Genomic DNA, 24,300 nt, shown 5'->3' with positions numbered 1-24,300 from the left:
TGACCCATTCTGTATAGTTAAAATAATTTATGCGTAACATCTTTTTTTAGTACTTCATATTCTTTTTTTGTTTTTTCTTACAATTCTGTATTGACTATATTTATCGCATTTGGTCATCAATGGTATTTTTACCATACATTGTAGACTGGTTTATTCTATTAACTATAATTATCATAAAATGTTTTCAGATGATTTTTCTGCTTTCTCGGAACATTCATCTAATTCACTAATGGAAAATAATATACAAGATGTAAAGTATTCAGTTGGACAAAATTATAACAGAAGATTTCAGTGTCCAAATTGTTTGAAGACTTATATGAAGAAGTACTGTTTAAAGAGACATATGACTTTTGAATGTGTTGTTGATAGAAAATTTAAATGCCCCTATTGTGATTATCATTCTAAACGTAAGGAATATTTAAAATCTCACATTACTGCTAAACATGAAACATGGGAAGAACCACGTTTTAGTTGTCCTTATTGTGATCATAAATCAAGACAAAAATGTAATCTAAAATCGCATATTATATGTAAACATATTGATATTGTTAAAAAGAACAGAAATGTGTTGTAGTTATTTTTTACTTATTCGTTACCGTATTGTTATTGTTGAAAAAATTTAAGAACTTTTTCTCTTGGTGAATAAAATTTTAAGTTCTATGTATTGATTATATATGCTTATGTAACAGTTGATTGTTACTTCTCTATTTGTGTTTAAAGAAAAGTTATATGTTGAATCTGTTGTCATATAGCTGTTGTAGATATTATTAGAGAATTTTATGTTTACAGACCCTACTCATATTGACTTCCAGAAAGACATCTTTATATTGCTCGCTTGATAATCATATATTTAAAAGAAAAAACCTGTTATTGTTACATCATATTAATTGTGTAAATACATAATAATAATAATAATAATTAAAAGTATGCATTATTTTTAGTAATAATGCAAGATTTTACTTACTGCTAATTCAGAAACTGGCTCTACTCTGTTGTGATTGTATTTTTTTATAATATTTGTTATTTTAAGGCAGGTTTTTTTCAGTTTTATGTATATTGTGAGTTTCAATTGTTAATTTTTTGAGTGGATATTAGAAAAAAACTTATTGATGAATAAACAGTTTTTCCTACTTAAATTTTTAAAGAAGAAATTCTTGATGAATAAACAGTTTTCCTACTTAAATTTTTAAAGAAGAAATTCCATAACATGGTGTTGATGCAGTAATTAAAAAGGAAATTATTCTGATTATGACAGTATTTTTAGGAATCGTTTCTATAAAATGAGTAACAAAAAGGAACTGCTTCAGTATTTTCCTGAATGGACAAAGGGAAACCACAGAAATCAGAAAGTATTACTAGTTACAAACTAATTGAACAAAACCATATGTAAAAAAAAAATTGATTTTAGAGTGTTTTACTAAAATTGTATAACAAGATAAAATAATAATATTCCAGTCATCAAAATAATTTTTGTCACATGAGAAGACCAAAACAAAAATGCTAAGTTCTAATAGTTAAGAGTGAGAAGAGGTCTGATAATTTTTTTAAATTTAATTATTAAGTGTACTGTATTTGAGTTTATGTCTGTTGAATTAATTAAGGCCATTTGTAATGATGAGCCCTCTGACATTTTATTTTTAGTTTTATGAAACCAACACTGTTTAGATAATTGAAAAATAATTACTTTTTATATTTTAGTGCATTTTTGCTAAAATCATTTTTTGAAGTAATTTTAAGGTGTATGTATTTCTTTATTTTTACCTAAGTATAGCTTAATATAATATATGTTTTTAAAGTTCATATTTTACGTGATTGCAATTATCAATTAATTAATTGATATCAGGAATGTGGGTGAAAAAGTGATCAAGATGTCATCTGGAAAGACAGATTATATAAATTTTATGAATAAATAAAAGCATTGAATAAGGAAGATGAGCAGTTATTGTTCTTTAATAAATATAAAAATAATTTTATGATTTTATTTCAATTCAATTGTATTCAGATAAATAAATAAAATAAGTACTGAATAAAATGGGTATAGTGTCATGGGTATTATAATAACATAAGAGTAAATTAATCATGTTTTAATTTGAATTTTTCAATTTTATTAATTCCTTCTTTTTTACTTTTTTTAAGTTTTCTTGTTAAGAGTGTGCTGAATACATAGTATTAAGTATTCTTATTTGTGAAAGTAATATGTTTGTATTTTCAAAATTTATGAACTCTTATTAACTTTACTTAATCAAAATAAAAAATAAATTTAAAAATAAACTTTTATTTTACTAATGAAAAAATTACAAAAAAGTATCAAAATTTCACTATTTGGAAATTATTGAATTTTCCAATACAAATACATTTGAAGATGCACTAAAAAAAAAACAGAAATAATTTCACATTAAATCAAGAATAAATGTTTATAATAAATTATCTGATTAACTTCAAATAACATTTTATATTGATAATGGTAATTTATAAATCTGTTTTGTATTCACATAGTGAATCTGTTTTAATATGAACATTTATCTCTTACATCTCCCAGCTTTATTTAATTATAATAATGCATACTGAATGAAGTTATTAACAAAATTCCTTTACATTTTATATTAGGAATAAAAAGCATATTAGGAAGAAAGAATGGGGGGCCTACATTGTATTGCATAGCAAATTGTCAATGAAATGATTTAAAAATATAATGTAATTTTTATGAAGGATGCCCCACACTTTTATTATTCATACATTATTATGAAACTTCTCGGACACAATCTCAGGGAAATGTGTTAATATATTTTTTAAACATATGACTCTATAAATGATTATGTAAGTCTACACAATTGTAGATTAATTTTTTCTGAAATATAATGACATAAAATGAATAACCGACAAACACATTTATATATAAATCTAAGAGCAGTGATTCACTAACACTAGTTGACAGTTGTTCATATATAACCCATCTTTGTATTATAGGCTATTAATTTTCTTATTAGAAGAAACCACTGCTGACTGGTACTCTGTGTCAAACTCTTTAATATATGTACATGCGATTGTTTGAATTTCCATTATTTGCAAACAACAAATTTCCTAGGAAAATAATTGTTTTTCATGGATTTTTTTGTTATCAACAACAAACATGTGTGCAAAATTTTAGCCTTTTATCTCATTTGGAAGTAGGTTATAAATATTGCTGACAAAATTCTGGCCATCTTGTCATGCGACAACAGTGCACAGAGAAAGTTAAATTGAAACATATAATAAAATATTGTACATTTAAGTGATTAATATAATTAATAAACATTTTTTAAATATTCAGTTGCAAACCTTTCTTCAGATATTTATTATTAGCTTAATTATTAATTTATTAAACAGCATGATGAAGCATATAACATTTGAAAATTACTTAAAAACTGTATAGATTTAAAGGACCTTATTCTTCCAAACACCCTTTGAATACAATTATCTACACTTTTGTCAGTAGAGTTCTATAATAATGTTATTCATTTGACATATTTACAAAAAAAAATTCATTAGTATTAGATTCTTTACATTAAGATTTCTAACCTTAAAAACAAGCACCATTAGCAATAATATTGTCTGGAAGCTGCAAGTTGCTTTGATGTAAATTAGCCCCTAAAGTCCTTTGGAAAAACCAGTTCTGTTTGTTCACCAGTGAGGCATTTACAATTTTTAATTCATTCATGTTGAGGTATATCACTGATCACGTTGATTTCCTATTGCAGTAGGATGCTAATGGAAAAATTTACTATTTATTTTATAGAAACTGCAATTCTGAGAAAGTTATTTCTTTGTTACTTTAATCATAGGATTCAGACATACTTTTTCAGTTTTTAATGATAGAAACGTGAATTTGTAAAGTGAATGTATTATTTAGCACTTAGGCTGATTTATCTCAGTTCTTTAAACATGAATTTTATCAGTAAGTAAGCTGTAAGAAATTGTACAAACATTTATTGGTATGGATATAGGAAATTTTAATCCCTTTTTACTTACTTGTACTGCACTTGTTACTTTGTACCGCAACTACTTGTATTGTAATTGCGAAAAATTTAGGTTTTCAGATTTCAACAAAAATATCCATTTTGACCATCCCTGAATTCAGTAGTTCGATTTTTGTGGACAAAAAATTACAATTGTTGTGAAATTCATCGCCAAATTGTTGAGGTGTACAGTGAGAATGCAATGTGATGTCTGATGATCACAAAATGATCCCAAATGTTCAGAAATGGAAGAACAAATGTGAATGATGAACTGTGAGCTGGGCAGCCTTCAGCTGCAAACATGACTGTAGTGCGGAATGTGTGAATGAAATCATCTTGAGTAACCGGCTCATTAAAATTAGTGAAATTGCAAGTGAACTTAACATCTGTTATGGTAGTGTGTTTGCGATTATTCATGAGGGGTGCCACATCTGTACCGACAACCACAAACATCAATGTTTTCCTTCTGCTCTTTCTTTTCTTCAACATTATTCCAGGACTGGTCTACAGTTTTTGAAACTAATCTTCACAGGAGATGAGAGCTGGGTGCTTCATTACACTCCTGAGACTAAATGAGCATCACATGAATGGAGACATAAAAATTCGCCACAGCCAAAAAAATGAAAATATCCCCACATGTTCGAAAGTTTATGCTGACAGTTTTTTCGGTTCTGATGGAGTTGTTTCGGTGAATTTATGCCCCGAGGAGCATAAAAGGAGCTGAAAAGCCTGAGGAGCTGAATCTTACTGTGAGGCTTTAAAAAAATTGCATGTAGCCATTAAAGTTCGAAGACCAGAAGATTGAGCGATGGGGTCATCTTTCTTTATGACCATGATACTCCTCATTCAACCTCATGTGACAGGAGTTACTGCAAAAATTCAAGTGGTAAGTGTGGTCTCATCCATCTTAGAGCCCTGACCTAGCACCCTGCGACTACCACCTGTTTGGTCCTCTAAAGCGAGACCTGGGAGGGGAGCGTTTCGCTAATGTTGGTGAAGTTAAGGAAGCAGTCCTTAAATGGTTGAAGGAAGTTGGACAAAATTTTTATGAGAATGGAATTGAAAAACTAGTCACAAGTTATGAAAAGTTTTTAGAAAAACTTGGTGGTTCTTTAGAAAATTAGTTCAAAATATATAGTTTTTGTTCAATAAAACCAAAAAAAATTGACTTATAAATATGTGTTTGTTTCATAGAGGGGGTGTAACTTACTTTCTGATCTTCCCTCATATCTCATATAACTTAAAAACAATTAGCTATAGGACGTTGAAATTTTGGATTTAGGACTGTTGTGACATCAGTGCACCTTCACTTTTGATTGCAATTGACTGGAATCCAAAAAAAAGTTGTCCAAGTGTCCAAAAAAAATTTGGATTTTGGACTTTTTCTTAACTGTAGTAGTAAGCCACAGAGAGCTTCTCAATGATATATTATATAAGTGGTTCTTATTTTCATTGGTTCCAGAGTTATAGCCAAATAAAATGTGTTAATTAATGAAATATTGGGGTCTTACAAGGAGAAGGCACATCGGTTCGAATCTTACTTCATTTCCTTTTTTTTTTTTTAATTTAAATGTATTGATTTATTAACAATTATTAATCTCTGATTGCAGACAATTTTTTACAATAAATAATATTCAATAATAACAATTAAAAAAAAAAAAATGAAAACAAATCAGAAGTTATTAGTGAAATAATATTTTATGTACTTTTAAAAATGTGTATACATAATAATTTAGTAGGCATACAAGGAAGTCATGTTGTGTCCACATCAAATTTTTTGTTAATAAAAAAAATGCTATTAATTAATCTTTGTTCTCACCTATTGTATATCGATAAGACATGAATGATATGTACAATAAATAAATAGTGAACTCCATACAGTTTTCTTTAATTTTTTAAAAAAATAATTAGATACACATTTTTACTGACATTTCAAAGAAAAGTACAGTATTATTTTTAGTCACATGGTGGGAGTTGGGGAGTGAAAATGAATTTTCTTTACGTTGTTAGATATGAGGAGTACAAGAATACCTTTCACCTTAATTGTGGTTTCCTTCTATACATATAGGCCTATACAGAAAATTCTGTGGCTCGAAGATCTCCAGAACTACTATATCAATTTCATTGAAATTTAGTTATGATGTGGTAGTGAGTCAAGTTGTGCATGTGAAAATTTGAATAAGATTGGTTATGTTGTTCTTGTTGCGCTCAATTTAAGGTCAAAAAAATTTAAGTGGGACAAGTTAGAAGTGTGGTTCATTATGATGATGCAAGTTGAAATGTTGATCTTTCTTTATCTGTGATATCAATTGTTACAATATTGTTCAGTGTATTCAGGTAGCATTATGTAGTATTATGGGGGGGTCATGATTTGATATGTGTTTTAGTGGGACAAAAAAAAACAAAATAAAGTAACAAAAAGTCAGTCTTCGTGTGATTTTTTAAAATTACTTTTCACATATTTTCTTTTTATTGTAAACTTAGAAAACTTTAGCATGATTCATATGATAATTCTGTATCCCAGCAAAATGCCACAGTACATATTTTAATATTATTAATTAATTTACTTTTACCCGTCATTGTTAATTAATTGGTGTTCATAGAGAATATTAATTATCTTGCTGACTGAGGCAATTCATGGAAAGAATTTAGGTCCTCAATGAAAAAAAAATTAATTTATAATTCTTGTACCTCATACACTGTGTTGTGCATAATACATATCCTTCACTAAGGGTATGATGATAAGTTAGCTAAGGTTACTGTGGTACAGTGTAGCTCAGGCACCTGAAAAAATGTGTATATCCCCATTATACATATAATTATTGATTAGAGTAGATTTACAGCATAAGATTTAAGTATAGCAAAAAACAAAAAAATAATGAAAAATATGCATAGAAAGTAAACAATTATAAGTTTTTACATTTGTATGTGTAGTGTAACCAAACATACAAGCATATTGGTGTAACCATAATGGTTGTAGGTTACAAGTTATTATGAGTCACAAGTCAATCCCCAAAATAATATACCATTTTCAAAAATAAGAAGAATCACATGCAAGGCTTACCAGGAAGTGAAGAGGAGTGAAGAGTGTTCCATTACCTTCTTCACTGTGCAAGCCTACCAAAGTGGAGGTAATATTCAGCCCTACAAATTTTACTTTCATTCTATTCACCTAAGGAGCTTTATGCTGAACACCATTACTCTTAGAGAAAGAAACTCTCATTGTTGTCTATTGCGTACCTGAGGTTTTTTCATTCATCATTATCATAAGAAAGACAGGATCAGATAGTATAAAGCAATTAGTAAATCTAACACTTTCTAGTGATACAGCATATTTTTGTACCTTTAAGTAGCCAGATAAATTTGTTGGTTATCTTAAAAATTGATACATAATGTACATTTTTCTGTTGGTGCTTTATTTAAATGCAGTTAATGTTAAATTTGGTTTTCCAAAAACGCAACTACTACAGTAACAGATAAACTAAGAACTTATTTTATGTTTTAGAATGTGTAACTTAGGATGATTTTAAACATTTTTACAAGGTACGTAATTTTGATATATCAGATTAATATGACTTACATTAAAAAATTGAGTTTGTTTCTCCAATATGATTATTTTTGTCTATTCATAGTCTTTTGATATATTTTAATTGTTATCAATAATTTTCTTAACTATTAAATAAATATTTAAATCTTTGTTACAGAAATTGGATTTTGGGATGAATTATGTTTGGAACCATCAATTTTTTCTCCTTCCACAGCAGATGATTTTAAGTGTGATAAGTGTAATAAAAGTTATAAATTTAAACGCTCATTGACACGTCATATTCGTTTTGAATGTGGTGTAGCTCCTCAGTTTCAGTGTTCAGTTTGTTTTTGTTATTTTAAGCATAAAGGAAATTTAACTCAACATTTTAATGAAAAGCATGTAAAAGGTTTTGGTAAAATTAAATGTCAGTATTGTTCATATGTTACAAAAAGAAAATCAAATTTGAAATATCATTTAGTTGCTAAGCATAAAGTTACCGTCATAATGTAAAAAATAAGTTCATTAATCCTAATTTTATTATTATGAATAACGTACCTCATACTTTAAAGTGTGCTATCATTACTTACAATCTTTAGAACTGTCAGTGATTTTGTGTAATTATTTTTATTTATGTGATAATTTTTGAAGCGAAGCTTCTTAATGCAGGCTTCAGGATGGGGAGTCAACTGAGAAAAAAACAAGCATCACAAAAAACATCATGTGCTAGCTGATTCTACCACAATGCTTACCGCATGTGATGCAATACAGCTGACCATATAGTATAGAAAACATGTGCTCCAACTTATAATAATGCAATATTATGTTGAAATTTTTCTAGGTTTTATGTAAATAATTATTTTTTTGTAGTATGTGTATTTCCTTATTAATATTTCTTATTAATAAAAAATTTTATCATTGTATTTATTGCGTAAGAAGCTTCGCTTCTGTCATGTGTCCACGCACTGACACACTCATTTAAATTTTTGCTTTATTAATTAAAACCAAGGAACAATGTACTAACAAAGTGTAAAAGTGTAAAACAAAGAACTAGTGTAAATGTAATAATCTACTTATAGTATTGTATTTTTAATCTGTTTGCTATCTTTTTTGCACTGAATCATTGGGAGAGCACCACTTTTACTGGCATTGGAAATATTACTTAACTTTTATATATCTCAAACTATAATATTGACATTACATTATGAAATCATTATTCGTAGTATATGTATATGAATTTAAAATTATATTTTTATCTGATTTCCTTATTATTTATAAAAATTACTTTGAGGCAGAGAGAGAACAATATTATCTTTAACTTAGAGCACTTTAATTTTGCTATGAAGGAAAATCGGATAATCAGGGTCTGTACTTCCATATTGTCTAAATTTATTTTCAATGAAATCTTTAAATGTTTAGATTAAGATACATCCTTATATAAATTTTCTTCATAGTCGATCTTCCTTTGATAAATTTGACCAGGAAATTCACAGTTCATAACCTTCTTAATCGAAGGTTGTTCACAAAGTCTTACTGATACACTTTTGCACCTCGTAAAATTTTACAACATTATTGAATTTGCTTGCAATGAAGGTGATTTTACATTGCTTTAATTAGATTGAATTTTCATAGCTTGAAATCTGAAAATGCTACCTCAAGAATGTAGGCCAGGTGTTTAACAATTTCCTGACAATAGTTTTTTAAAAATTCGCTGCTTCATGAATTGTGTATAACTAGGCTTTGTAATGAGATAACAGCCCTCAATTTTTGGTAACTGAGGCCTTCTTTCTTTCAACAATTTTCTTAAGAGTATTTTTAGTCAGTATTTTTAATTCTTATTTGCTTAGTCAGTATTTTTAATTCTTATTTGCTTTATTAAGGCTGAAATCCAATAGAAGCATATCATGCACATTCCAAAATATTACATTTTTTGACAATGAATTTTTTACAACATGGATTTTCTCAAAATAGTAATGGAATATTTATATTTCATTCTCTGCAATAATTATTATATGTTATCATCATGTTCATGAAACTGGAAAGAGTGTTTGGTGCACCTGTATGTTTTTTTGTTGTCGCCATACATTGCCGTGACTCAATAGCTGCATGGCAAAGTAATCATGATAAATACTCCTGATTATGCTGTATGAATGATTGAATTTTTTTCCTACGTCTTTTGTTATATAACATACCCAATTTTTTTTTTATCTAGTTTCACTAATTCTATTATACTAAATTCCAGAGACTATTCTTGTACATGCTACAGCAGTCATATTAAGGCCACAAAGAGCTTTAAGTTTATTATGAATTTATTTTAGTGTCCACCATTGTTGCCAATAATTACCAAATAACTGATTGCACCTCTTTTTGTTTACAGACAGAGTAGTCTGTGTTACTTACTAGTTTAGAAGAAAAACAGAATACACTTTTTCTTCTTTTTTTTTTTTTTACCTAATAGTTCTATTGTTGGTTTTATCCAGCTGTCTGAACTGCAAACCAGTTTGTAGTCATTTCACTACAAATCATTATTGGCAGTTAAATGGGAAAAGTATTTTCTCAGTGTTTTTTGTACTTTGAACCTCAAACTAACGGACATTTGGAAGTTTAGATAGAACACAGATTTCTTAAAATAAAATATTTTGTTAAAAGAAAGAACATTCTTGTGCATTACATACTATTACACTTGATTAAATTTTTAAGTAAATTAAATATTTATTAAATAAAGTTATATTAAATAATCAAATCGCTTAATGATGAACAGCTGCGTCAGTAAATGAATATTTCTATTGCTGAAACTTAGAAAAACATAACCATTATAAGAATCCTGACTACCATTTACATCTTGAATATTTTTTTAGTATTTTATGATATTAATCTTATTAGCCATATTGCATACATATTGATATTCAAATCATTTAGAATTTTTGTTTGTGTTAGTATGCCATAAAAATGTACACATATTCATAAAAAAAACTAAATGCAAAATATAAAAATAGTTAACTCAATACAGTTATTAATTAAAAGTGGTTGATCTTATATTTCTGATGTTACCATGTTTACATAACCATTAGGATATTATATTACTTAGAGATAAATCATGTTTGTTAAATAGTATTAATTTAACTCGTTGACTTGGTATATTGACTGTTGTTACAGTGTACCTCTCGCGTTTTGCTTTATAAAACCATCCCTGGTTGCTACACTATCCCTAAATGTAGAAAATATTCTATTCAAGTGTATCTCTGTAGAACACTGTATCTACCGAATGTTTGTTAGATACGGTTTTCAATTTTTTTTATTTTTTTGTAGCTTTTTAAATGGATTTATTTGTTGTTTTGTTTCCTTAACCTGTTTTACTAATAATTACATTTTTTAAAGAACATAAACTAATTGTAAAAACATAAACTAACTATATTTAATATTGGGGGGGGGGGGATGGAAAATTTCGTCCTTATTATTACAATTGAAATAAAGTACTGATATTATTGCAGTTGAATTTCAATATATATAAAGACTTGAAAATAAAATTATACTAACATAGCATAAATAATTTATTTTATTTCGCTTATAATGATAAAAGAGATTATATATTGTTAAAACTTTCAACATTTTTTATCCTTATATACAATTGTTAATTTATTAATGGTAATAAGCTATAAAACTAAATAGTTATTAGCATCTGAAAAACATATTGACAAAAGTGAAGCTGCTGTGGACACATTTAGCAATGCATTACCAAATTTTTACCTAATTTTTTGAAATTGTACTTTTATTTGTTTCTCATATTGCCCCTACCAATGTCTTTAAACTCTCCTCTTTTCTCTTTAGCTAATGGACATACTACAAATCTGCTGACAAATATGTTGACGTATTGCTTCCTATGTATTATTTTCTGTATATTTAGAAGTTTAGTATCAGTAGCTTTTTTAAATGCTATGCACTTGTGGAGTACGTACTGAAAAATTATTTCTAAAAACTCTGTCGTAATCAAAAATATGAAAAGAAATACTGATGGTCATTCTATCAAGATATCTCATGAATCATAATTTTTATTTGAACATAAATAAAATGTGTTTATACAATTTTTTTTTTAAAACAGCTGCTGGCCAATTATTAAAGTACAGAAAACAAAATTAAATACAACTTGGATTACTATAATATTTTATTGTTATATAAATACTGTAATAAAATAATTAAATATTTGTACTATACAAATATGAATGTAACTAAAATATAATTATATTTTTATTTTTTATTTTTTTGAAATAGTATTGTAATTATACCAGTTAATTATCTATAAAATAACATTTTAATATTTTTAACAGTAACTTTTCAAATCAAAGTCGCTATTATGTTAAGCAGCTTTAATATATGTGATACAAACAAAAACAAATTGAATAAATAATAAATCTGTTACTAGCACAAAAGACTGATGAAAAATTAATTTAGATAAGCGAAAAGAATGAAGTTTTATATCTATCAGTTCTTAGAAAATTTGATATCATTACTAATTACTTGGAAATCAAAAATGTATAAAACATTTATTACTGGAGCACAGTTAAGAATGACGATATATTCATGATACCACTATGGTTTCCAGGAGTGTACTTATGCAAAAAAATTTCAAGGAAGCTGCAGCAGTACATTGGGGTGTTAAATCTTTTTTTTTTTGTTATTTGAGGTAAAGATTCAGCTTTATTAAAACAAAAGATAGACTTGGATTATAATTTCATTCATAATCCAAGAAACAAAAGTTAAAATTCATCATTTGAATTTTAACCCTGTGCAGCGGTATACTTTACCACTATGGCAGTCAAGGTGTTAATAATAAAACATACCAATTGTTATATTTTGCTGTACTATTTTAACACTATGTATACATTATACTGTAGTACCAGAAATAAACTTGTATTTGCTGAATGTGTAATTTTTATTTTGTAAATATTATCCTGATTTTAAACTTTTTGTTAGATTTCTGACTGGCTGGTCTAACCACGCTTAACAAGCCTTGTCTTGTTGACAAGAGAGTATACCCTTCTGTACTCTATATATAATGCATATCTAGTTTTTTAAAATCGGTAAGACCTAAAAATCTCAGATGCACATCATTTTACTTTGTATCTTATTCATTAGTTTAGTAAATTGGTAATCTTATTTTAAGTTTTATCCTTTAAAGTTTTGCTCACTGTTCAGCAATCTCAAACTAAAGCCTAACATATTACATGAGTCATCAAATAAAATAATTAAAAAATATTTATCTGGTATTTACAACAAAATTTACCTCGCTTTTCTTTATAGACACTGTTTAAATTTAAATACTTATATCATTATTTTTTCTATTGAATCGCCAAGTTAGACTTTGTTACTATTTTGGTTAGCCACTTAGTAACCAGTTTGTTATCCTTATCCTTACCCTAAAAAATTTTTTTTATTTAGAAAACAACTGAATATTAGTGTGTGTCAGACTGGATTTGTTTGATAGTTGTTTGAACACTTTCTAATAAAACACTTGAAGAAACACTTAATTTGTTGCAACCAATTGTAGGTTGAGCATCGTTGTGGAACATAATTTACGCTGTTCTACAAGAGTAAGTTTTGCAGGTATTTGTTTTAGGTTTATCAGATTAAAATGTTTAGATTTATTGTTGTTGTAATTCATTTACTGTTGTTTTAACTGGCATGAAATTAACACGTGAGAAGCAATTTCAATTCCAGAAAACATTCACTGATGGTTTCCATGTGTTTAGAGTCTTTTTAACTTCATTTTGGAGACGTTCCGGAAGTATGATTCTATTGATTGGCATTTATTTGTTATGCTAAATGCTTGTCAAATATTCATCACTTGTAACAGTGTCATTAATAAATTCATGGCCCTCCTGCTTGAGAAGGCCAATGAATTTACAATTTCTTCTGTATTCAAGATGTTCATGGACAATTTTTGCGTAGGAGAGACCTTGAGATCTAAAGAAATGTATCTGTTTTTCATTAGTAATCATAGTCTATCCTAAAAAAAAGTTTCCTGTCAGTGTTGTTTCTCCATCCTTCTGTTACTAGAGAAGGTCTTTCAGTATGATTTTTTCTATTATCTTTGCAATTTTCTATTTTTTAGTACATCAAAAATGCTAAGGAAAATTATTTAACTTATTTATAAGCGGAAACTTTCCTCAGACTGATAAAAAACAACTACATAGCACAAATTATATTGCATTAGTGGTGTAGAGTTGCCTGCATAAATCTTAATATTAGATTAATAAATATTAGTCTGTGTGTGTTGGATAGCCTTTTTATTTAGAACCTTTGTTATTCCTTCACGTAGGTGCAATTCTCATGAAAAATTAATTGGTTTTTTCTTTCCTTTAAATAAATAAATATATATATATATATGTGTGTGTGTGTGTGTGTGTGAGCTCTATATTTCATATAATATTATGTACTTATCTTTGAATCTTGTGTTACCCTATGCAAATGTTTGTTTTTTATTGTAACTTAATTCTTTGGATGTAATATACTTCCTTTTTGTAAATATATGCTTTGAATATAAAATGAAGTTAATATTAAAAAATATGTGTATCAATGTATATTTTACTTGTAAATATTTTCTAATACTATCTTTCTAACACTGCTGGAACTTTCAAATTATTTGAACGCTGTTCAGAAGAATTTTTAGTGTTCGTTGTATAACTTCTTTAAAGGCATTCTAATAAATATACAAAAAATTTAATTGAACTCTTACCATATTTACTTTCTTTCAAATTTATTTTTATTCAGTATAAGCATTTAACAATTTTTAATGATTTTTGGATATAAAGATGTATATGAAAAAGTTGTTTGATACATAAAACTATATATGCTAAAAAATCTTTGCATTATGTGAATAAATGTCGTATTCAAATTATTATAAATATAAAGCAACCATAAACAGGGAAGTGTATTAATTTATTGATTACAAAACATATACACTGTTATTTGGGAGAAAGAAAGGAAAATTGGTGAGCATTTCAAGCATCATTAAAAAATCAATAATTAACAAAAGAGAAATGATGCAGGAGGTATAAGACGATAATTAGGTGAATGCATAAAGACAATACCAGCATATAATGATGGTTTTGATGACTGAAACTGATAAAAATTTTGAATGCATTGCTAATTAAAAGCGTGTTCAAAACTTTAATCTTTACAGTAGAGTGGAAAATTGTCTGATTCCTTACTAGGTATCCGTTAAGTTGGGCTAATCAAGGAATAAGCGCGTCATAGGTTGTTTAACCAGGATTAGGTATTTCAATGAAAGACACTAAAATTAGATACACGTTTTAATACTAATTTTTGATTTGGATTTGGTACTAAACTGCTGATAATGTTTAGGCAATCCTAGCTTGGTGGCATATGTATATATGTTACCTAGGGCATAGACATAATATATATATACACATTAGTACATGGGTATTAATGTAGTATGTAATCTATCGCTGCAGTTAGTTCTTAGGTGGTACCACTGAAACGCTATATTGAAATAAGAAAATAAATAAATAAAATTATAAATGTAATCTAACCAAACTTAACCTATGCTTGATTCTCTTGGTAACTTTGATTTACCAAGGTAGGTTAAGTTTGGTTAGATTATAATTTTATATATTTATTTTCTTATTTCAATATAGTATTTCAGTAGCACCATCTAAGAACTAACTAACTACAACAGTAGATCGCCTATTACATTAATACCATTACATGTATATATGTAACAATCTTAAGAGAATTAAATTGCTATCATACATTTGATAATTTTTTTGATGTTCCTTACAGCATAGTGTCAAATATAATGTTACAGCTATTTATAAAATATTTTTTAAACATTGTCATATAATGTGAAACTGTATTAATCATGACCAAACTTGAATAAAATTGTATAGTGTTTCGCATATTACATTCATTCTTCTAACATTATGTTGCAAGTCTACATTTATAAAATGATTTGTAGATTTTTATACCTTTTTGCCGTGGTTGAATATGGCGTTCAATAAAATAATGCTTACATTTTGTTATGTTTAATGGTTCTTGTATTAATAAAATAAATTAAACATCTCATGGAGTAATAAAACAGATTTTTATTTGTTGAGCGATTAGTCAGTCTGTTCTTTTTATTTGTAACATTTTAAAAATTAAAATGTTTTTTGTTTTTATTATTTTTCAGTAATAATGATATTTAATGAAGATATTAAAAAAATAAATAAATAAATAAAACAGTTAGCATCTGATCATAATGTCAGCCGTATTGTCTACATACTGTAAATTTAGATTTTATTCTTAATACAAGTTTCTGTGAATGATGGAAACACTTTCAATTTAGTTGTCATCCTTATTTATTTTTTCAATAATAATAAATGATGTTTAATATTACTTTCAGTACACAGCGGCTACAATATCTTTGCTAAATAGTAACATATACACAATATATAGCATCCTTTATTATACCAATAGAAATGTGAATGACCAAAAATACAGAATATAAATATTATTTTGTTGCTGCTTTTGAATCGACTAATCTACTATTTTTGTCATGTTTATGTTACTTTTGTTATTTATGTTGCTTTATTTTACCATCGTACAAACATCATTATTTGTTTTTTTTATGCTTTTTGAATTATAAAAATTAATCCTTCCTGTAATTAGAAATATATATTATTTTTCTAATTATAAATTTTGTTACATGTTTTAATATGATCATTGGTGTTTGTGATACCCCAGTTGTTGTAATGTTAATCGATAATTTTGCATCAGAGGTTTCTGATTTTGATAATAAATTTAAAGATCCAAACTGCAAAATACAGTTTGATACTTGTGTTGTTGAAAATCATATGACTTTTAATTGTGAAACACCAAAAAATTTGAAAGCAGATTTCGTTAAAAACGTTTTTCACCCAAAGTTCTTTTAGAATTCATTATAAAGAAAAACACGATGATGAATATAAAGATGTTAATTGCCCGTACTGTCAGTTTGTTACAAAAAGGAAGCATGATGTAAGAGGACACCTAGCTAGAAAACATGCTGTAATATTAAAATAACCAGTTTTAATTAGATTACGAAAAATGTATGTTAATTTTTTATATTTAGTTATTTATTTGAATTATAACATTATTATGAAAATTGTTGAAGAATACAGCTAATTTTAATTTTTACTGGTGTAGCAATTTTCCTTGTTAACTTAGTATAAAATCTTATAAATACTGAACTAATTCTTGTTACTTTACTTCAGTTTTTCTATTTAATTTTATTATGATAAACATATAAATAAATTTTGCGGATTATATTCTGCTATTATTCGTCACAACTGTCTCAGCGGATTAATCAAGTATAAAAACAATACTGAATTAAATCCGCACAACTTTATTTTGGCTGAAGGAGGGCTTTGGCGTACTGGATTGGAGAGAGTAGCTGTTGGTTATTAAAAGTACTTTTGAATATGAAATCTTTCTTCTTTTTCATTTCCTACGAAAATTATTAATTGGTTTTTATTTTAATGGTGTTAACAAGCGTTTTGCCGTTTGTTTATTTTTCGCCGTTTACTTATTTAAGAATATTATTGGGCCTTTTTTTTTAACTTTAGTGTTGTTTTATCTGCATTTTTTGAATGACAGTCTGCACTATAATTATTTCTAATGTTTCTATTACACATATATGTATATGTATATTATATTAAATATTCTAATGTTTCTAATGCATTAATATTAGCTTTTAACATTTTTTTTTTCTACACTACATGTATACAAAAGGCTGGTAGTTAGATCTTTGCCGTTGTATGTACAGTCCCCCTCAGATGCTAGTGTTGTTCAGCGTACCCAGTTTGGTAGTAGTTCCCACCGGGTTGATCAAGTGGTGAATGTGTTTTCGCAAATCAGCTGATTACGAAGTCGAGAGTTCCAACGTTCAAATCCTACTAAAGACAGTTAACTTTTATTTGGATTTGAATACTAGATCGTGGATACCGGTGTTCTTTGGTGGTTGGGTTTCAATTTACCACACATCTCAGGAATGGTCGAACTGAGACTACAAGACTACACTTCGCTTAACAATCATACATATCATCCTCTAAAGTATTACGCGACGGTGATTGCCGTCGACTAAACAGGGAAAAAAGTTTGATTGTAGTAGTTAATCCTTAATGGTAACGCGTGGTTTTCGTGTAGCACGGTGTTCCGTGATTTTTTGTAAATTATTTATTTTACCGGTTGGCTAGTGTTACCTGTTAGTTAAACGTAAGGTTTAGTTGTATTTAATGTCGGGTCGTTATTTGTTTTCATTCGCGATCTCGTTGACTAGTGGTTTTTTCCTGTAGGTTAGGTGCGTGTATTGGTTAAAAATTTTACTTCACATAATTCCTGCGCAACTGCATTTTGGAAAAATTTTTAATTTTGTTTTGGAATTGAAAGTTTCTATTTAACTTAAGTGTACAAGGACTAATTCAATAAGTATATTTGCACAAAAATGCATTAAATTTTATTTATAATTTTCTAATAAATGTGTTATGGTTGATTATAGCAGCCATTCTCCTTGTCGTCAATAGTGAAATTATTTTTTATAAATTTGTTTGTTTATTTCGACAATTTTTAAATAACCATCTGTTAATAATTGAGATGAGATGAAACCATGTATCTAGAATTATCTATTTAGTGATTGAATATTGTTAATATACGAAAAGGTTCACAACAGTGAAAGTTAAAAAATGTTTTTGTTGTTTTGAATATCTTGATAAAAGGTTAAGCTCTAATTTTAACAAAAATTAATAGTCTTCCCTTCATCTAACTATATACATAATGTCACTAAAAAGTGTAGTCCAGAGTATATAAGAACCTAAATTTTAGAAATTTCATTGTCTCATTTATTGAAGCAGTGCACTCCTCAATCAATGTTTATTTCAAATTGCATTTAATATGGTCTACTTATACTTTTAGAAGCTATATATTCACTCAGAATTTAGTTGTAATGTGTGAAATTACATTATTGATACCGCAACATGTGTGTTATTTGTCTTTTTTCTGATATGTTATCTTCTTTTGTTTATAAATAAATAACTTTAAAAAAATGTAACATTTCATATTCAATTATACTTTATTCACTGGCTCCTTCTTGTATCTTGGTTTATTTTTTAGCTTTTATTTTTGTAAATGTTTGTTTTTATTATTTAGCAGTATTGATTCATAGAAATTAAAGGATCCTATTATATTTTGATACCTTCACCTCAAAAGAAGTTACTGTTACGTCTTCTGATCCTTCGACAAATAATTTCTAAAAGTATCTTCCAGTTGGCATTTTTGTGTGTATTTTATTGATTTTTTGTGGGTTTTGAAGAAGTAACTTGTCCAGAAAGGATAGAATCGCAGAAATTATTTACATTCTTCAGGAGACTTTTATAAGGGAATGCATTTATGTTGAGAACAACTCTTCTCTAAGTAAAAAAGTTACATTTTTCAGTGTATGTGGATTGAACTTCATTTAGGATTATTGGATGGTTATTTTTTTAATAAAAAGAAAAAAATTTGCTGGAAAGTTTGCCTAGTGATTTGGCATTATATTTTTTTGTACTTCAGCAATTTGTTCATGCCTTAAAACAATTAAATCTAACCAAAGAAAGTGAAAAGCAATTGTTATTTTTACAGTATACAGAATTTTTATGTTGTTTAATTTTAAAGTTGTAGATGTAGAATAAAGATTAGCTAAACCCCAGTTGGAATTTAGATTAGTTAAAGAAAATGTTTTTAAATTTATGGTAATTTATTAAGTCCAATTTCATACAAAATTTATTGTTGAATATTTGAATTGTTTAAATTAATTTTTAAATGATGAACTGTTTTATTATTTTTCTGCCATTTACATTACAGAATATACTATAACATGATGTGGCTAGACAGAGGGGAACAAGGGGTCATATTTCATCACACACTAGAAAAGTTTAGTTACATCATTATTAATTCTATTATTTTTAAATACAAATCTTGCATTTTTAAAATTCCGCTAATAAATAACCAATACTATCTTCGTATTTATTTAACAAAGTGTACTTAAGGTGAAACAAATTACAATGTATGTGTAAGTGCAAATTTAGCAGAATTGAATGTACAGTTGTAAAATAATTGATAAAGTGATCCCAATGGTTTTATTAAATAAAAAACTAAATGATTTTAAAAAGTAATATGAAACCATTGTCATCTATTTTAAGAAAGACATAAACTTAGGCAGTTTTAACGACTGTAATAATTTCTCTAATATATTAAATTAAAATAAAATAGATGGAGTTTGATATGAAAATTCAAATAAACTTATACCTTTACTTGTAATAGTTTGCTATTGTCAATGATGACATAATTAATTCAGGTGAAAACAAGACATTGGTGAGGCACAGGACAGGTATGTGTAAGAGATGGAAACTAATGAAAAAGAATTGAACAGCTACAAGGAAAACTTTCTTGTAAATAATTTCTAGCCTGACATTTGTCTATCGTCTACAAACGTATTTTGAATCCCTTGCATATAAAGATTGAATATATTTTTGTGAAGTGTGTTGGAGGAAGTTTGGTAAAAAAATTGTTTCCTTGCTGTAAGCTAAATAATGTTTCTTGTTTGGCATTGTTTGGTGATGGTTTAAATTTTGCACATCAAGAGTTAACGAACTTTCAGAGTATTTAATCAATATTTGTTTAAAAAAAAGAAGACTTATTGCAATTATTGTTTAAGATTAACTTGTGTTGAGAAGGTTTATAATAATTTTTATTACTGCAGGAATGATAAGTTTAGGCATTTCATAAATGTCTGCCTAAAATTGTGTTACAGCAATTTCACATAATTGTAGTTAGCTATTTTTGTAACGAATGAAGTGTTAAAAATGATTCATAATAACATTCCTTATTTGTAAAACGTAAATTGTTGTTTCTGTTAATCTTTACTTAGTGTAAAATTTTAGAATATTGATGAACCTTATAAAATCTGTGGTACTCCAACTCTTTTGCTGGATTGTGGTACATGAACAAATTGTTTTAAAACGATTGAAATGAACTATGTGTTACTATTTATAATTTTCTGTAAGTAGATTTCAGCATTATGTTTTCTTGTTTAATGTATTATTTGTAATATCAGTAATGTTTTAATAAAAAATTGTTATTTATAGTTGTACCCTTTCTTTGAAGTCTTGTGCAATGTTCTATTTGTGTGTGTGTGTGTGTGTGCGTGTTTATTTAATCAGTAATTTCTATATTGTTCAAGGTTTACAATTCTCTGTTAAATTATGATTTAAAAAATAGATAATAAATTTATAATTATGTAATGATTTTTTTTCCATTATCTGATAAATTTGAACAAAAGTTTGATATTTATTACTTTTTTTTCAGACTATTTTGATTCAGCTGATATATTAGAAATACCAAATGTTCTGAAAGGTACTTTAGGATTCCCTGGAGACAACAAACCATTTTATTGCTCTAAATGTAACAGAAGTTATAAAGCTCGTGCTTCTCTATATCGCCATATTAAATTTGAATGTGGTGTTGAACCACAGTTCCAATGTTCAGTATGTGGTTTTCGTTTTAAACAAAAATGCGACCTTAAAAAACATTTCCAAGAACGTCATGTTGAAGGTAATAAAGTATTTGGTTGTACATGTTGTGAGTATCGTTGTAAAAGAAAAAGTACGTTAAAACATCATATGATGTTTAGACACATGAAATATTTTTCTTAATTTGGTTTTGTTGTGATTTATTCTGTTTTTATTTAATGTTTTTAATTATTTCAGATAAAATTTTTGAGAAAACTTATGTAAATTTTACTTATTGTACTTAATGTAAACATATATTAATATAAATTATTAATTGTATTAAACTATTCAAGATGATTTTTAAGTTTTTTTTTTTTAAGTTATATATTACCTTATTTTGCATTTTTTGATGATGTGTGTGTGTGAATGTATATAATTCTTTAAACATCTGAATGTTTATTTTTAGTTAAATTAACAATTTTAATCACTACGACCAAAAGATTATAATAAGATAAAAAATGTATGTTACTCAATTAACAAAGTAGTGCTTAGAGGATACCTGCATTTGTTGAAAACTAACATTATTCTGAACAACGAACTGTTCTTTAAATTTTGAATACAGAACAATGTTAATGTGATAGTTAAGTAATGAAAACGTAATTAATTGTTTTATTTTGGTGTTTAGTGTTACTTATAATAATATATATTTTATGTTTGGTTAACAGGAATTGCAGTTTAGTTTTCAACTACTCAAAAAATTGATAAATAAGATTTTTCAGTTGCAACATAGCAACAGAATTTAGGTAAATTAGTAATAAAATTATTTTACTGGTTTTTCCTTTTCTCAAACACTTTTGTTCTACATACTGCTTTATTAAATAAATGTATTAATTAAAAAAAGAAAAAACACATCATATGAAAAGTAATTCTTTATTCCAAATTAGAACAGAATTAATGTATTTTCCTTAAGTAATGTATATATGAAAGCGATTTTGATAAAGAAAAACACAAAAAAAATCATTTAGTCTATTTTGATCAACTTGATCATTTTTTCCATTTTTTAATTTCATTCCATTCCAAAGATTCAAAAGTAGGAACTACATTACTTTTTTAATAAGTTGGAGAGATTTTGTATTTTATTCTTGATATTAGTTTTCAGGTAGGCATTTCTTTTCACAAATTTATAAGGGCTTATCCCTAATACTACTTTTTTTACTTTTGATTGTAATTGCCTCTTTTTATAGCTTATGTACATCTGTGTATTAAAATACTTAATATGTTAAAAAAATGTAATTGCTGATTCAGAGTTTTTTTGAATTAATTGAATTAATTTTATGCGTTTAATGGATTACACTGTTTTTTTTTTTAATGACAGAATAACTAAAAAGAATCATTACATTTGATTAACAAATCTTTTGTTTTGATTTTTGTGAAAATTTTCCAACAGAAAATAAATGTAGCATCATTTTTGTTTCAAAATCTTTTATTAATTTAAAAAATTTATTAAAAGTTCAGTTTTCAACAAAATTTTACAATTTTGTTTAATTAATGTATAGTTAGTGGTCCTTGCCATTTCAATTGTAAATCATTTTTATTTTGTGCTAATTTAATTAGTGAAAGTCCTTTTATCATTGAAATAAGGACAGTAATCAATTTTCCTCATGCAACAGCAACTTTGGATTTTTCAGGATAGTACAATTTTTTATATATTCTAGGAAAAGTAGAACTGTTTGATCAATGGTACAAGAATATCATATAAAAATTTCTATTGCACACTATTTTTTAAAACCATACTGTACAAAAACCTTTGCTACTTCAACTTTCATTAACATACAAATATGTATAGATTGTATACATATAGCTTTGTTTATTATTAAAAAAAATTATTTTAATTTTGTAATAGTTGATTGTAATATTTGTGTATATAATCTTGCAGACACAGAGGTTAATCGACAACAAATCTGGAATGAAAGACAGTTTGCTTGTCATCAGTGTAATCGATCTTATAAACGACGTTCACATCTTAATCAGCATCTTAAATTTGAGTGCGGTGTTGCTGCTCAGTTTCAGTGTCCTTATTGCCAATTTATATCAAAACGATTTGAAAATCTTAAGTGTCATATTTTTACTCGTCACAGTGATCAACCTTTTCAACCTTTCAAATGCCCTCATTGCAGTCATCGTTCAAGTGATAAAATTAGTCTTAAAAAACATATTTTTGTTGAACATCTTATAACTCTTTAATATATTAAAACTGTATTTTTATAGTTGAAAAATACAACACTTTTAACTTCAAATAAGTTTTTATAAACAGATATTCAATTTGAAGTAAATAAATTATTTAAATGTTATGTATTGTCTTTTGTTACTACTACTATTACTATGTTTATTATTTTGATTCTATTTTAACTAGAACGTCCTTCACTGTTCAGTTATTATAAAACATTTAATAATTAGCTTGAATTAAAACAACATTGAAGATTCATTTTTTTATTGGAAAACGATCTGGAAGTTATATTGATAATAGGCTATTAACTGTTATTATCTATCTTGTTCTCATTCAGTAGATTTTCTAATATTTATTTTATTCCATAATGGAGGTTAATATTTACTTGTAATCATTCCGTAGTAAATAGTGAACGTTAGTTCATATAAAAAAAAGATTCAATCTCTAATTGAAATTAAAAAAATTATTTTCATTTTATAGTAGTTGATTGTAATATTTGTGTATATAATCTTACAGAGACAGAAGTTAATCAACAACAGATCTGGAACAAAAGACAATTTGCTTGTCATCAGTGTAATCGATCTTATAAGCGACATTCACATCTTAATCAGCATCTTAAATTTGAGTGTGGTGTTGCTGCTCAGTTTGAGTGTCATCAGTGTAATCGATATTATAAGCGACGTTCACATCTTAATCAGCATCTTAAATTTGAGTGTGGTGTTGCTGCTCAGTTTCAGTGTCCTTATTGTCAATTTATATCGAAACGATTTGAAAATCTTAAGTGTCATATTTTTACTCGCCACAGTGATCAACCTTTTCGACCTAAATCAAAAGTTGCTTAATACCACTTTAAAACCAAAATAATCTTTCCAACATGCCAAAATTTTTTTAACTAAATTAAAAAGACAATGGAACGAAGCAACTTTATATTTTTCAAACGGTCAAAATATGTAATAAATTTATCTCTGTTTTTAATCAGGATTAAAGTCATGTGATATATAAGAAAAATCCATAATTTTTAGAAAGTATTTA

At 27.0% G+C, this 24,300-nt stretch overlaps 2 protein-coding genes across 3 annotated transcripts in view; both read left to right on the top strand.

Annotated features, from left to right (window-relative positions):
• Positions 1-24,300, top strand: part of LOC142327116 (uncharacterized) — a 462,885-nt gene that overhangs the window by 340,242 nt on the left and 98,343 nt on the right. The gene's annotated exons all lie outside the window — the stretch shown is intronic.
• Positions 173-23,285, top strand: LOC142326512 (zinc finger protein 711-like). The gene is made up of 6 exons (XM_075369089.1): positions 173-570; positions 2,137-2,150; positions 7,700-7,863; positions 19,855-19,921; positions 20,899-21,171; positions 22,978-23,285. Exons 1-6 carry the CDS (start codon positions 179-181, stop codon positions 23,283-23,285), a joined length of 1,218 nt encoding a protein of 405 aa, XP_075225204.1. The 5' UTR covers positions 173-178.

Source organism: Lycorma delicatula, chromosome 6 (genome assembly GCF_047948215.1).
Source record: "Lycorma delicatula isolate Av1 chromosome 6, ASM4794821v1, whole genome shotgun sequence".
NCBI classification, from domain to species: Eukaryota; Metazoa; Arthropoda; class Insecta; order Hemiptera; family Fulgoridae; genus Lycorma; species Lycorma delicatula.
Note: the sequence above shows the minus strand (reverse complement) of the source record. Positions and strands in the feature narration are given on the sequence as shown.